Here is a 13,088-nt window from a genome sequence, read left to right on the forward strand (position 1 = left end):
TAGTTCCATAGAATCAGGGAAAGTAATGTTAAGCTTCTTCTGTGCTAGGAAAAGTGACTGCGGTGAAGCAGCGTCTTCCAAAGGAATTTTTAACACATCCCTGATAGCAAGAATGAGGGGCTTAATACCCTGTGCAGAATTGGCATCTTCTATAACAGGCTCTAATTCCTCCCCCTCCTCCTGAATATTCTCATCAGAGTAGAGCAGGTAGCCCCCGCTTAAGAGGCCCTGAACCAGTGAGGGGGGGCTGTCTTTCATCAGCCTTAGCAGCCAGGTCGGCAACAGCCTTTGCAGTTGTTGTGTTGTCTGTTTATTAGCATTGAGCTGAGATGACATGTCTACCATCACACTAACTTGGGAATACTGACTGCATTGGTCACACGATAGGGAACCAGTGGTACAAGGGGAGAATCTGGTGTGACAAACCTTGCATACTGAGTGTTTGACCATAATTACAGTAACAAAACACACACACAGACCAGTACAATAACAAGCCTGCCCTTACAGCGTGTGAGACGGAGGCCTACAGTGAGGAGGACAGCACACCCCAGCCTTGCAGACTTAGGAATCCTGCAGGCTGAATATAGTTTTATCCCAGTAAAAACCGGATTACTTGTCCTATTCAGGACATTAGATTGTGTACAATACGGGCTCTCCCCCTTGTAATATACCCCTGTACCAGTTTCCTGTGTATCCCGGAGTGTCTGGAGGAGCTGTGTGTCCTTGCTGCTGCAGCGCTGGGCAGAAGAAGGCACCAAAATGACGCTTGTCCCGCTCCACGTTCACGCCGCACAAAAAAACGCAAGCAGGGTCCCCTGTTGTCACTCACCACTCTATCAACTTTCAGGCTCTGTACTGGGGGTGTGCGGCGTACTGGGGGTGTGCGGCGTACTGCGGTTGTGTGCGCGAGAACGCAATGCCTGCGGTACACTGACCCTCAGGACCACTGTCCTGTCAGCGGGATCCAACTCAGCACCTCCAAGAGTCCAGTGTCAGTTTGAACTTACTACCTCTGGCAGATGACTGACACCTAGACCTGCAGAACTGCATTTTACCAGGTATTTGATAGGAAGGTCCAGAAGAGTACCTGGCTTCAGAGGATAAGGGCAAAAAGAAACGCTTACCTTATGCGGTCAGGGCAAGGATTTTGCTTCAGGCCTGAAAAAGGGAAGATATTAAAACCGCTTGGATTCTGCATCCACCTGCCAGGCCCATAACCAGAGGGACATATGAGCAGCAATAGCCAAAGCAGAGACTTTCCATCAATTGCTGCCTCACCTAGGTAAGAAATAAATGGTCTAATGTGCTGAACCAGGTATAGCAGATCTGCCCAACGGGTACAAGAGCAAAGATCCTCTGCTACTTGGGGGTATATGCAATTGCGGTCGAATTCGCGGCAATTTTCGCCGTTTTTTAATTCGACTCAATTCGACAGGTGAATCCCGGAAGGTGGCTTCCGGAATTCACCATATTCAATGAAAAACGGATTCGCCAGAGTCGCGGGCGAAAATCGGCCGATTTGGCGGATTTTGCCGCGATTTTAAAAAACGGTAAAAAAACGTGAAAAACCCGAAAAAAAAATGGCGTGGGGTCCCCCCTCCAAAGCATAACCAGCCTCGGGCTCATCGAGCTGGTCCTGGTTCTAAAAATGCAGGGGAAAAATTGGCCAGGGATCCCCCGTATTTTTAAAACCAGCACCGGGCTCTGCGCCTGGTGCTGGTGCCAAAAATACGGGGGACAAAAAGAGTAGGGGTCCCCCGTATTTTTAACACCAGCATCGGGCTCCACTAGCTGGACAGATAATGCCACAGCCGGGGGTCACTTTTATGCCGTGCCCTGCGGCCGTGGCATTAAATATCCAACTAGTCACCCCTGGCCGGGGTACCCTGGGGGAGTGGGGACCCCTTCAATCAAGGGGTCCCCCCCCCCCAGCCACCCAAGGGCCAGGGGTGAAGCCCGAGGCTGTCCCCCCCCATCCAATGGGCTGCGGATGGGGGGGCTGATAGCCTTTTGTGATAATAAAAAGATATTGTTTTTTCCAGTAGTACTACAAGTCCCAGCAAGCCTCCCCCGCAAGCTGGTACTTGGAGAACCACAAGTACCAGCATGCGGGAGAAAAACGGGTCCGCTGGTACCTGTAGTACTACTGGGAAAAAAATACCCAAATAAAAACAGGACACACACACCTTGATAGTAAAACTTTATTACACACTACCGACACACACATACTTACCTATGTTGACACGCCGACTGCCACGGTCTCCGACGATCCGAGGGTACCTGTGAAAAAATTATACTCACCTTCCAGCGTCCAGAGATAAATCCACGTCCAGAGAGTAAAATCCACGTACTTGTTTAAAAAAAAAAAAAACACGCAAAAACCCGCTCCATACCGGACTAGAAAGGGGTCCAATGTTTTCACATCAGACCCCTTTCTCCCGAATGCCGGGACATCACGTGACTCCTGTCACTGACGTCCCTTCAGCCAATCAGGAAGCGCTACTTCCGTGGCGCTCACCTGATTGGCTGTGCGCTGTCTGTACTGTGACAGCACATCGCAAAGCCGCTCCATTACTTTCAATGGTGGGAACTTTGAAAGTAATGGAGCGGCTTTGCGATGTGCTGTCACAGTACAGACAGCGAACAGCCAATCAGGTGAGCGCAACGAAGTTGCGCTTCCTGATTGGCTTAGAGACCTTTCTGTGACAGCTGTCACTGACAGGTCTCATTCGTGGAAAGGTGTCCCATGTGTCAGCATGGGACCCCTTTCAGTCCGGCATGGAGCGGGTGTTCGGTTTGTTTTTTTGCCAAGTACGTGGATTTATCTCTGGACCATGGCTGAGGTGAGTATATTGATCTTTTCTTTTCAGGTATCCGTGGATTTTACATGGAGAAGAGGACCGATGTCGGCGTGTGAACATAGGTAAGTATGTGTGTGTCGACGTATGAAATAAAGTTTTACTGTCGACGGTGTGTGTGTCCTGTTTTTATTTGGGTATTTTTTTCCCAGTAGTACTACAGGTACCAGCGGACCCGTTTTTCTCCCGCATGCTGGTACTTGTGGTTCTCCAAGTACCAGCTTGCGGGGGAGGCTTGCTGGGACTTGTAGTACTACTGGAAAAAACAATATCTTTTTATTATCACAAAAGGCTATCAGCCCCCCCATCCGCAGCCCATTGGATGGGGGGGGACAGCCTCGGGCTTCACCCCTGGCCCTTGGGTGGCTGGGGGGGGGGGACCCCTTGATTGAAGGGGTCCCCACTCCCCCAGGGTACCCCGGCCAGGGGTGACTAGTTGGATATTTAATGCCACGGCCGCAGGGCACGGCATAAAAGTGACCCCCGGCTGTGGCATTATCTGTCCAGCTAGTGGAGCCCGATGCTGGTGTTAAAAATACGGGGGACCCCTACTCTTTTTGTCCCCCGTATTTTTGGCACCAGCACCAGGCGCAGAGCCCGGTGCTGGTTTTAAAAATACGGGGGATCCCCTGTCAATTTTTCCCCCGCATTTTTAGAACCAGGACCAGCTCGAAGAGCCCGAGGCTGGTTAAGCTTTGGAGGGGGGACCCCACGCCATTTTTTTTTATGATTTCACCGTTCCAGCATAAAAAAAAAAAAAAATAATAATAATATTTTAAAAAAAATATATAAATAATATTTGTGCCTCCAAAAAAAAAAAAAAAAAAAAAGTACCTAATCCCTTCTAATATAAATAGATCTGCTATTCCCCCCCAAAAAAACACAAAAAAAAACATGTTTAAAATTTTTTTATTTGTTTTCACCCTCCAAAGTGTGGCGGATTGAAAATGACGAATTTGCTGTCTAAAAGCACTGCTGTCGAATTTCCAAACTTGAATTGAATATGCTTTGGTCGAATTGCAGCACTTGTATCATTGCAGAAAAGTCGAATTTGCAAAAAGTCGAATTTCAAAAAGTCGAATTTTGAAAGTCCGTTTTTTGGTCGGAAAGCACTGAATTGCATAGGCGATTTTTTTTTTTGGTCGAAAATGACCCGAAATTCGACAATTTCGGGAATTCGACCGCAATTGCATATACCCCATGGTCTGCCCATTTTCAACCACCTTTTTTACCCAGGTGGAAACCACTACAGGTTTAAGGGATGTCCCTGAAGTCACAAACAGTAACATAATAGTAGACAGTTTACGATTGGCGCAATCCCTGAGATAAGTAGAACCCATAACCAGAATTGTAGTATATTTGGAAAACCAGGAAATTAAGGAATCCACCAAAGATGGGGATTCCCATTTTGACCTATCTGCAGCCAGCCAGGAATAGAGAGACTAGATGTGTAAATCTGAAACTTGTGGCATTCATGCACTCAGACTGTGGATAGCAGATCCTCCAGTTGCAGGGAGAAATAAAAGATTAACAGTCTTTTTAGGTTATCTTTTGAAAGGGGAGTTACTGTAGACTAAAGGGTAAATTTACTAAGGAGTGAGTTTTTTTTTTTTACAACTGGTGATGTGGTGATGTTACCCATAGTAACCAATCAGATTATATCTATTACCTTCTAGAAGCAGCTAGATAAATGTTAAGTAGAATCTGATTGGTTGCTATGGCCAAAGTCCACCTTAGTAAACGTACCCCTAAGTCTGAGATATGCAAAATCTGTCAGATAGATTAAGGATTCAACCCCATCGACGTCAACAGGATCAGCTACCGCCACCAAAGACAGATTCAGATCTAATTCATCCAGATGCTCATCCACACAAATTGGATTCCTCCCAGAACTGAAGGATACCCGGACATCAGTGACGTGTGGTGGGGTGAGGCAGAGCCTTTCCTGTCTGACTGTGTATAGTATATGGAAAATATAAATAATATGTTAGAAATATCTTCTTTGTATTATTCAAATAATTTTTATAGCAAAAACTCTGGAGTAAAAAGTCTATGGCAGGTGACCCTCTCTTTTCTTCTCATCTCTGATCAAAACTCACCAGATTTCTAGGAGTTTATACTGCTGTAACTGTGTAACGCCCACATGTACCCTTTGGCTCATATATTGCATGTAAATCTGGCTCTGGTGCTAGCCAGCGACTCCTGAGCCATTTAGCTCACCACATGTCCCTGCCGGACATCTCCTCTTTGAGGCCCAACCACACCCAAATCCCTGCAGAAGGTTCAAGGTTTCTCACCAGAGAGGAAGATAACATGCACCAACCCTTGTAATGAGCGAGCCAAGCCATGAGCTCAGGGAGGCTCAAAAAAGACAGAGGAAGGTAGGACGGTTAACCCTCAGGCACTAACCCAGAAGATGGTTCTGCCTAGTAATGGGGAGAACAATAGCTCAGGACAGCATGATCAGAGGTGCCTTTCTGCCCGCCAACTGATGCGACAGGCAGCGCTATCACACAGGACGGTGTATCAACTGGTGGGTTTACACTCACAGGAAAAGCACCACACACCTCACAAACCGCTTCCCAATCAGACCGTGCATGAAGAAATTTGGACTTGCACCACTTTATTCAAGCAGCGCCCCCTCAGTATTGCCCTTTTCAGACGTAACAGTGAAAATGAGGCAAACGACCAGGGAATTGTAGTAACCACCACTCAGCAACTAAGTATGGCAGAACAGAGTGGACCTTCGACCATCAATGGTTTAACACCAGTATTAGATTGTTTTGCCATTGATTGCTCTCCACCATCTATGGTACAGAGCCCCCTGATGAAAGCCATCAATGGTGAGCACACAGATGGCCATTCCTACTGCAACAATGACATAATACAGCATACAAGAGATAGAAGTCCACAGTGAGCAGAGATGAGAACATTTACAGGTAGGCCATATTAGTAAAGTGCAACACTGACTTACAGGAGACAGATGCAAAGACAGCAGAGGTAAGTACACTTATAGCAGTTTTAACAAGTAAAAACCCCACACCCGACTAAAAACTTACAGAGAGACTGTGCTAACCACACATCCCAGCATATAACAATGCTGCCAAATATTCTGAACTAATAGCTAGCAACGTATAGAAGGAGAGACAGAGTCAGCCATGTTCGGCATCACCTTTGTTGGGATTTTGCATCTGGCTGCTGTGTCCCTCAGCATGGAATTGCTACTGCTGACCCGTGCCCATGGGGAGGAGGCAGAGGACCGCCATCCCCAGGATCAACGACAGACCGCCCATTGAGAGTGCTGCCACACTGAGAAATGCGCCAAGTGGTGAAAGCCAATAAACTTAGCCACAAATGAGGTAGACGACGCTAGGCCCTGCCCCATCCCTGGCCGCAACTCTGCTTTCAAATGGTGACTGCCCAGGGTGAGCAGGAAAGGTGCAACTGCATCTTAAACAGATGCTGACTACAATGAAACCGCCAATGCACTGTGGGAATGCCGTTGTGACTGATGCTGCACCCAGGAAGCCCCAGCACAAGTCTGTGTGGAAGTGGCAGGTCCTGTAGCTAGAGTCTTCCAGAAAAATAATAATTAAAAGTAACTGAACAGACGCATCTGGAGTCACACTGGATATCTGAAGTGGATATCTATTAATGTGATTAACCAAAAGAAAATAATTAAAATCTATAAACGTATTTCTAAGAACATAACAATAACCAACCTGTGTGAATCTGTTCAAAAAGGATCGTGGAAGTCCCTTCCGCCCACCTCCTTGACGGAAGGGATTCTGGCACCCAAAGATCTTCGTTTTCTCATGTTGCACCTGAAAGCTCATGCCAAGTTCAGGTATGTACACCTCAGAACGGTGATCAAAGCAAGCATTAAGTCCTTCTAGTACAGACTGAGAGGCTAGATTTAGCTGAAAAACAAAAGTCAAGAAACAAGGTTTTAGAACCAAATAAATAAATATGCTTCAAATATTCAATGCTGTTTATGCACAAACTATAATAAAGGCAAAAAATACTCAGAAATACAAAAAGAAAGACTACTGCTCCCGGGTGCCAGGAGGGCCCACACCGCCCACCCTGCACTAATTCATTTTCAATCATTTATCTCTAGAGTCCTATGTCGGTAGCAGTAGTCATTATGAAAATGGCACGGTGGCCATTTTCCCGGCATTTCGTGTAGTAAAAAAATCTCTAGGAAAATTGGGATTTTTTACTTACAGTCTTTCTTTGATTCCATCTGGGGGACGCTGCGCACTTACTCATGGGTTAGAGTGTGTGGGTATGGAGTTTGGCACAGAACCAATAAAAAATAATAACTCCTCCCCCTCTAACTCCTCCCATCCACAGTCTCTCCCAGCACTACCCTCAGTTAACGTTTAGCAAAGCCTAGAGAGACAGAACAAAACAACTAATAAACCAGACAAAAATTCGGGAGGGATCGCAGCGTCCCACAGATGGAATCAGAGAAAGATTTTAAGGTAAGTAAAAAATCCCAATTTCTCTTTCATCCATCTGGGGGGCGCTGCGCACTTACTAATGGGATATCCCAAAGCAAGCTAACAAAAGGGGGGAACAAGGATGCAAAGCCGCCCGTAAAACTTTCCGCTCAACAGAGGCTTGATCCATACCAAAAGTATGGATACTGTAAAATTTTGTGAAGGTATGCACGGAAGACGAGGTCGCCGCTCTACACAGCGGCTGCACAGAAGCACGGCCGCGAACAGCCCAGGAGGCCCAAACAGCTCTGGTCGAATGAGCCCACAGTGGGTCAGGGACAGGAACAGCAGACGATAGATAGGTCTGACGGAAAGTAGAAGTGATCCAACGAGCCACCGTGCTCTTAGAGGCTGGCCATCCTCTCTTGGATGCATCAACCAGAACCAACAAAGCATCCGTAAGGTGGATTGGTTCCGTATGAGTAAAATATATACGCAAGGCTCTAACAACATCCAACAAAGCCAAATTCTGATTCTTCACGGACGAGTCTGGCACGAATGCCAGGAGAACAATGTCCTGGCTAAGGTGAAATGCAGAAACCACTTTTGTTAAGAATGAGGGCTTCGTACGCAAAACCACCCAATCATCATGGAACACCAATAAAGGTGGTCTGCAGGAAAGGGCTGTCAGCTCGGAAACGTGTCGGACTGACACAATGGCCGACAGAAAAAATAGGATTTTTCTTACCGGTCAATCTATTTCTCGTAGTCTGTAGAGGATACTGGGACTCCGTAAGGACCAGGGGGAATAGAAGGGCTCCGCAGGAGATAGGGCACTTTAAGAAAGCTTTGGATTTTGGGTGTGCACTGGCTCCTCCCTCTATGCCCCTCCTCCAGACCTCAGTTAGGGAAACTGTGCCCAGAGGAGATGGACAGTACGAGGAAGGATTTTTGTAAATCTAAGGGCGAGATTCATACCAGCCACACCAATCACACCGTATAACTTGTGATAAACTACCCAGTTAACAGTATGAACAACTACACAGCCTCGGTCCAACCGATAAAACTACAACATAACCCTTATGTAAGCCATAACTATTTACAAGTCATGCAGAAGAAGTCCGCACTTGGGACGGGCGCCCAGCATTCTCTACGGACTACGAGAAATAGATTTACCGGTAAGTAAAATCCTATTTTCTCTAACGTCCTAGAGGATGCTGGGACACCGTAAGGACCATGGGGATTATACCAAAGCTCCCAAACGGGCGGGAGTGCGGATGACTTTGCAGCACCGATTGAGCAAACAGGAGGTCCTCCTCAGCCAGGGTATCAAACTTATAGAACTTCGCAAAGGTGTTCGACCCCGACCAAGTAGCTGCTCGGCACAACTGTAATGCCGAGACCCCTCGGGCAGCCGCCCAAGAAGAGCCCACCTTCCTAGTGGAATGGGCCTTAACCGATTTAGGCAATGGCAATCCTGCCGTAGAATGCGCCTGCTGAATCGTGTTACAGATCCAGCGAGCAATAGTCTGCTTTGAAGCAGGAGCGCCAACCTTGTTGGCCGCATACAGAACAAACAGATCCTCAGTCTTCCTGATCCCAGCTGTTCTGATCACATAAATCTTCAAAGACCTGACCACATCCAGGGACTCGGAATCCTCCAAGTCCTGTGAAGCCACAGGCACGACAATAGGTTGGTTCATATGAAAAGATGAGACCACTTTTGGCAGAAATTGAGGACGAGTCCTCAACTCCGCCCTATCCACGTGAAAAACCAGGTATGGGCTTTTATGTGATAAAGCCGCCAATTCTGAAACACGCCTTGCCGAAGCTAATGCCAACAACATGACCACTTTCCAAGTGAGGTATTTCAACTCCACTGTTTTGAGTGGTTCAAACCAAGGGGACTTGAGGAAACGTAATACCACGTTAAGATCCCAAGGCGCCACCGGAGGTACAAAAGGAGGCTGAATATGCAGCACCCCCTTAACAAAAGTCTGTACTTCAGGAAGAGAGGCCAATTCTCTTTGAAAGAAAATGGATAAGGCCGAAATTTGGACCTTTATGGACCCTAGTTTAAGGCCCAAATTCACTCCTGTTTGAAGGAAGTGAAGTATACTGCCCAAATGGAACTCCTCCGTAGGAGCAGCTCTGGCCTCACACCAAGAAACATATTTACGCCATATACGGTGATAATGTTTCGATGTCACGTCCTTCCTAGCCTTGATCAGGGTAGGAATGACCTCTTCCGGAATCCCTTTTTCCGCTAGGATCCGACGTTCATCCGCCATGCCGTCAAACGCAGCAGCGGTAAGTCTTGGAACAGACAGGGCCCCTGCTGCAGCAGGTCCTGCCTTAGAGGAAGAGGCCACGGATCTTCTGTGAGCAACTCTTGCAGCTCCGGATACCAAGTCCTCCGTGGCCAATCTGGAACAATGAGGATTGTTCTGACCCTGCTTATTCTTATTATTCTCAACACCTTGGGTATGAGAGGTAGAGGAGGAAACACATAGACCGATCTGAACACCCAAGGTGTCACCAGAGCATCTACCGCTACCGCCTGAGGGTCTCTTGACCTGGCGCAATACCGCTTTAGCTTTTTGTTGAGACGGGATGCCATCATGTCTATCTGAGGCAGTCCCCACCAACCTGTGATCTGTGAGAAGACTTCTTGATGAAGTCCCCACTCTCCCGGATGCAGGTCGTGCCTGCTGAGGAAGTCCGCCTTCCAGTTGTCCACCCCCGGGATGAACACTGCTGATAGTGCGCTTACATGGCCTTCCGCCCAGCGTAGAATCCTGGTCGCTTCTGCCATGGCCACTCTGCTCCTTGTTCCGCCTTGGCGGTTTACATGAGCCACTGCCGTGACATTGTCCGACTGAATCAGAACCGGTTTGTCCGGAAGCAATTCCTCCACCTGACGTAGGGCGTTGTATATGGCCCTCAACTCCAGGACGTTGATGTGGAGACAAGTCTCTAGATTTGACCAGAGACCTTGGAAATTTCTTCCTAGCGTGACCGCTCCCCAGCCTCGGAGGCTTGCGTCCGTGGTCACCAGGACCCAGTCCTGAATGCCGAACCTGCGACCCTCTAGTAGGTGAGCACTGTACAGCCACCCCAGTAGAGATACCCTGGTCCTGGGAGACAGGGTTATCCTTTGATGCATTTGTAAATGGGACCCGGACCATTTGTCCAATAGGTCCCATTGAAAGGTCCTCGCATGGAACCTGCCGAAGGGAATGGCCTCATATGAAGCCACCATCTTCCCCAGAATCCGTGTGCAATGATGCACTGAAACCTTTTTTGGCTTCAATAGGTTCCTGACCAGGGCTATGAGCTCCTGAACCTTTTCCATCGGAAGAAAAACTCTCTTCTGGTCTGTGTCTAGAATCAGGCCCAAAAAGGTCAGACACATTGCAGGGACTAGCTGGGACTTCGGTATATTGAGAATCCAGCCATGCATTTGCAACGTCTTCATGGACAGAGACACGCTGTCCAGCAACTTCTCCCGAGAGCTCGCCTTTATGAGGAGATCGTCCAAGTATGGGATAATTGTGACACCCTGCTTGCGCAGGAGCACCATCATTTCCGCCATTACCTTGGTGAAAAATCTCGGGGCCGTGAAAAGCCCAAACGGCAACGTCTGAAATTGGTAGTGACAGTCCTGTAATGCAAATCTCAGGAACGCCTGGTGAGGGAAGAAAATCGGAATATGAAGGTACGCATCCTTTATGTCCAGGGACACCATCCAATCCCCCCCCTCCAGGCTGGCGATGACCGCCCTGAGTGATTCCATTTTGAACTTGAATCTCTTCAAGTACAGGTTCAGGAATATTAGATTTAAAATGGGTCTGACCGAACCGTCCGGTTTCGGGACCACAAACAGGGTTAAGTAATATCCCTCTCCTTGTTGGAGATGAGGAACTTTGACTATCACCTGTTGAATATACAATTTTTGGATTGCAGCTAACACTAGCTCCCTCTCTGACGGGGAAGTCGGCAGAGCCGATTTGAAAAACCGGCGAGGAGGCATGTCTTCGAATTCCAGTCTGTATCCCTGAGAAACAATCTCTAATCCCCAGGGATCCACCTGCGAGTGAACCCAGACGTGGCTGAAAAATCGAAGACGTGCCCCCACTTGATCTGCCTCCCCCCGGGAAGCCCCAGCGTCATGCAGTGGACTTTGCAGATGCAGGGGAGGACTTCTGCTCCTGGGGACTAGCTGCGTGCAGCTTTTTTCCCTTGCCTTTACCTCTGGCAAAAAAGGACGATCCCCGTACCTTCTTGCTCTTATTGGAACGAAAGGACTGCATCTGATAATGGGGTACCTTCTTAGCATGCTGCGGGGGAACATAAGGTAAAAAATTCGATTTATCGGCCGTAGCAGTAGAGACAAGGTCCGAGAGGCCGTCTCCAAACAACTCCTCCCCCTTGTAAGGCAATGACTTCATATGCCGCTTTGAGTCGGCGTCTCCCGTCCACTGTCGGGTCCACAAGAGTCGCCTAGCAGAAATAGACATAGCGTTTATTCTGGAGCTTAGTAAACAAATGTCTCTTTGAGCATCTCTCATATACAAGGCAGCATCTCTGATATGCTCTATGGTCATTAAAATGGCATCCCTATCTAAGGTGTCAAGCTCCGTAGATAAGGAATCTGCCCATGCCACGACAGCACTACAAACCCAGGCCGACGCCATAGCCGGTCTAACAATAGTACCTGAATGTGTGTAAATGTGCTTCATGGTAATTTCCTGCTTGCGATCAGCAGGATCCTTGAGGGAAGCTGTATCCTGAGAAGGTAGTGCCACCTTCTTGGATAAGCGTGTCAGCGCCTTGTCTACTTTAGGCGAAGATTCCCATCGTATCCTATCCTTTTGTGGAAAGGGATACGCCATAAGAATCCTTTTGGGAACTTGTAGTCTCCTATCTGGAGAATCCCAAGCCTTTTCGCACAATTCGCTTAGCTCAAATGAGGACGGAAAAGTGACCTCAGGCTTTTTCCCTTTATGCATGTGCACCCTCGTGTCAGGGACAGGGGGTACCTCAGTGATATGCAAAACCTCTTTAATGGCAATAATCATGTAACGAATACCCTTTGCCGCCTTCGGCTGTAATTTTGCATCTTCATAGTCGACACTAGAGTCAGTATCTGTGTCATCGACCTGGGATATGGTGCGCTTTTGAGACCCCGAAGGTCCTGGCGCCACAGGGACAGGCATGGTCTGGCTACCTGACTGATCCCTAGCTTCAGACTTGTCTAACCTTTTATGCAGTAAAAGCATTCTGTGTTTCTTTCCAGCTGGGGTGTGTGCTGGCATACTCTCTCTCTGTCTCTCCAAAGGGCCTTAAAGGGGATACTGTCTTCAGAAAAAGAGTTTCCCTGTGTGGGTGAAGTGTGTCGGTACGCGTGTGTCGACATGTTTGACCAAGGCTCGCTTAATGTGGAGGGGGAGTGCTTGAATGTCAGGTCGCCGTCGGCAACGCCGACACCGGACTGGGTGGATATGCTGAATGTCTTAAATGCAAATGTCCATTTCCCCAGTAGCGCTGTGTAGTAATAAAACGCCAATTATGTGCCCCGCCCCTCTCCTTCAAAACCCCCTTTCACAGTGTGTAAAGCAGGGGAGAGTCCGGGGACCTTCCTCTCAGCGGTGCTGTGGAGAGAAAATGTTGCTGGTGAGTGCTGAGGGAGAAGCCCCTCCCCCTCGGCGGCGGGCTTCTGTCCCGCTCAAAGTTATTAAAAAATGGCGGGGGCTCTTTTATATACATGTGCAGTGCCCACCTG

The 13,088-nt window shown here is 48.1% G+C and overlaps 1 protein-coding gene across 1 annotated transcript in view; it reads right to left on the reverse strand.

The window, feature by feature from the left end:
* MDN1 (midasin AAA ATPase 1) overlaps positions 1-13,088 on the reverse strand; it is a 695,825-nt gene that overhangs the window by 363,928 nt on the left and 318,809 nt on the right. The window contains exon 38 of the mRNA XM_063916985.1: positions 6,581-6,778. Within this exon, the coding sequence (XP_063773055.1) occupies positions 6,581-6,778 (198 nt within the window). The remainder of the gene's footprint in view (positions 1-6,580; positions 6,779-13,088) is intronic.

Source organism: Pseudophryne corroboree, chromosome 4 (assembly GCF_028390025.1).
Source record: "Pseudophryne corroboree isolate aPseCor3 chromosome 4, aPseCor3.hap2, whole genome shotgun sequence".
NCBI lineage: Eukaryota > Metazoa > Chordata > Amphibia > Anura > Myobatrachidae > Pseudophryne > Pseudophryne corroboree.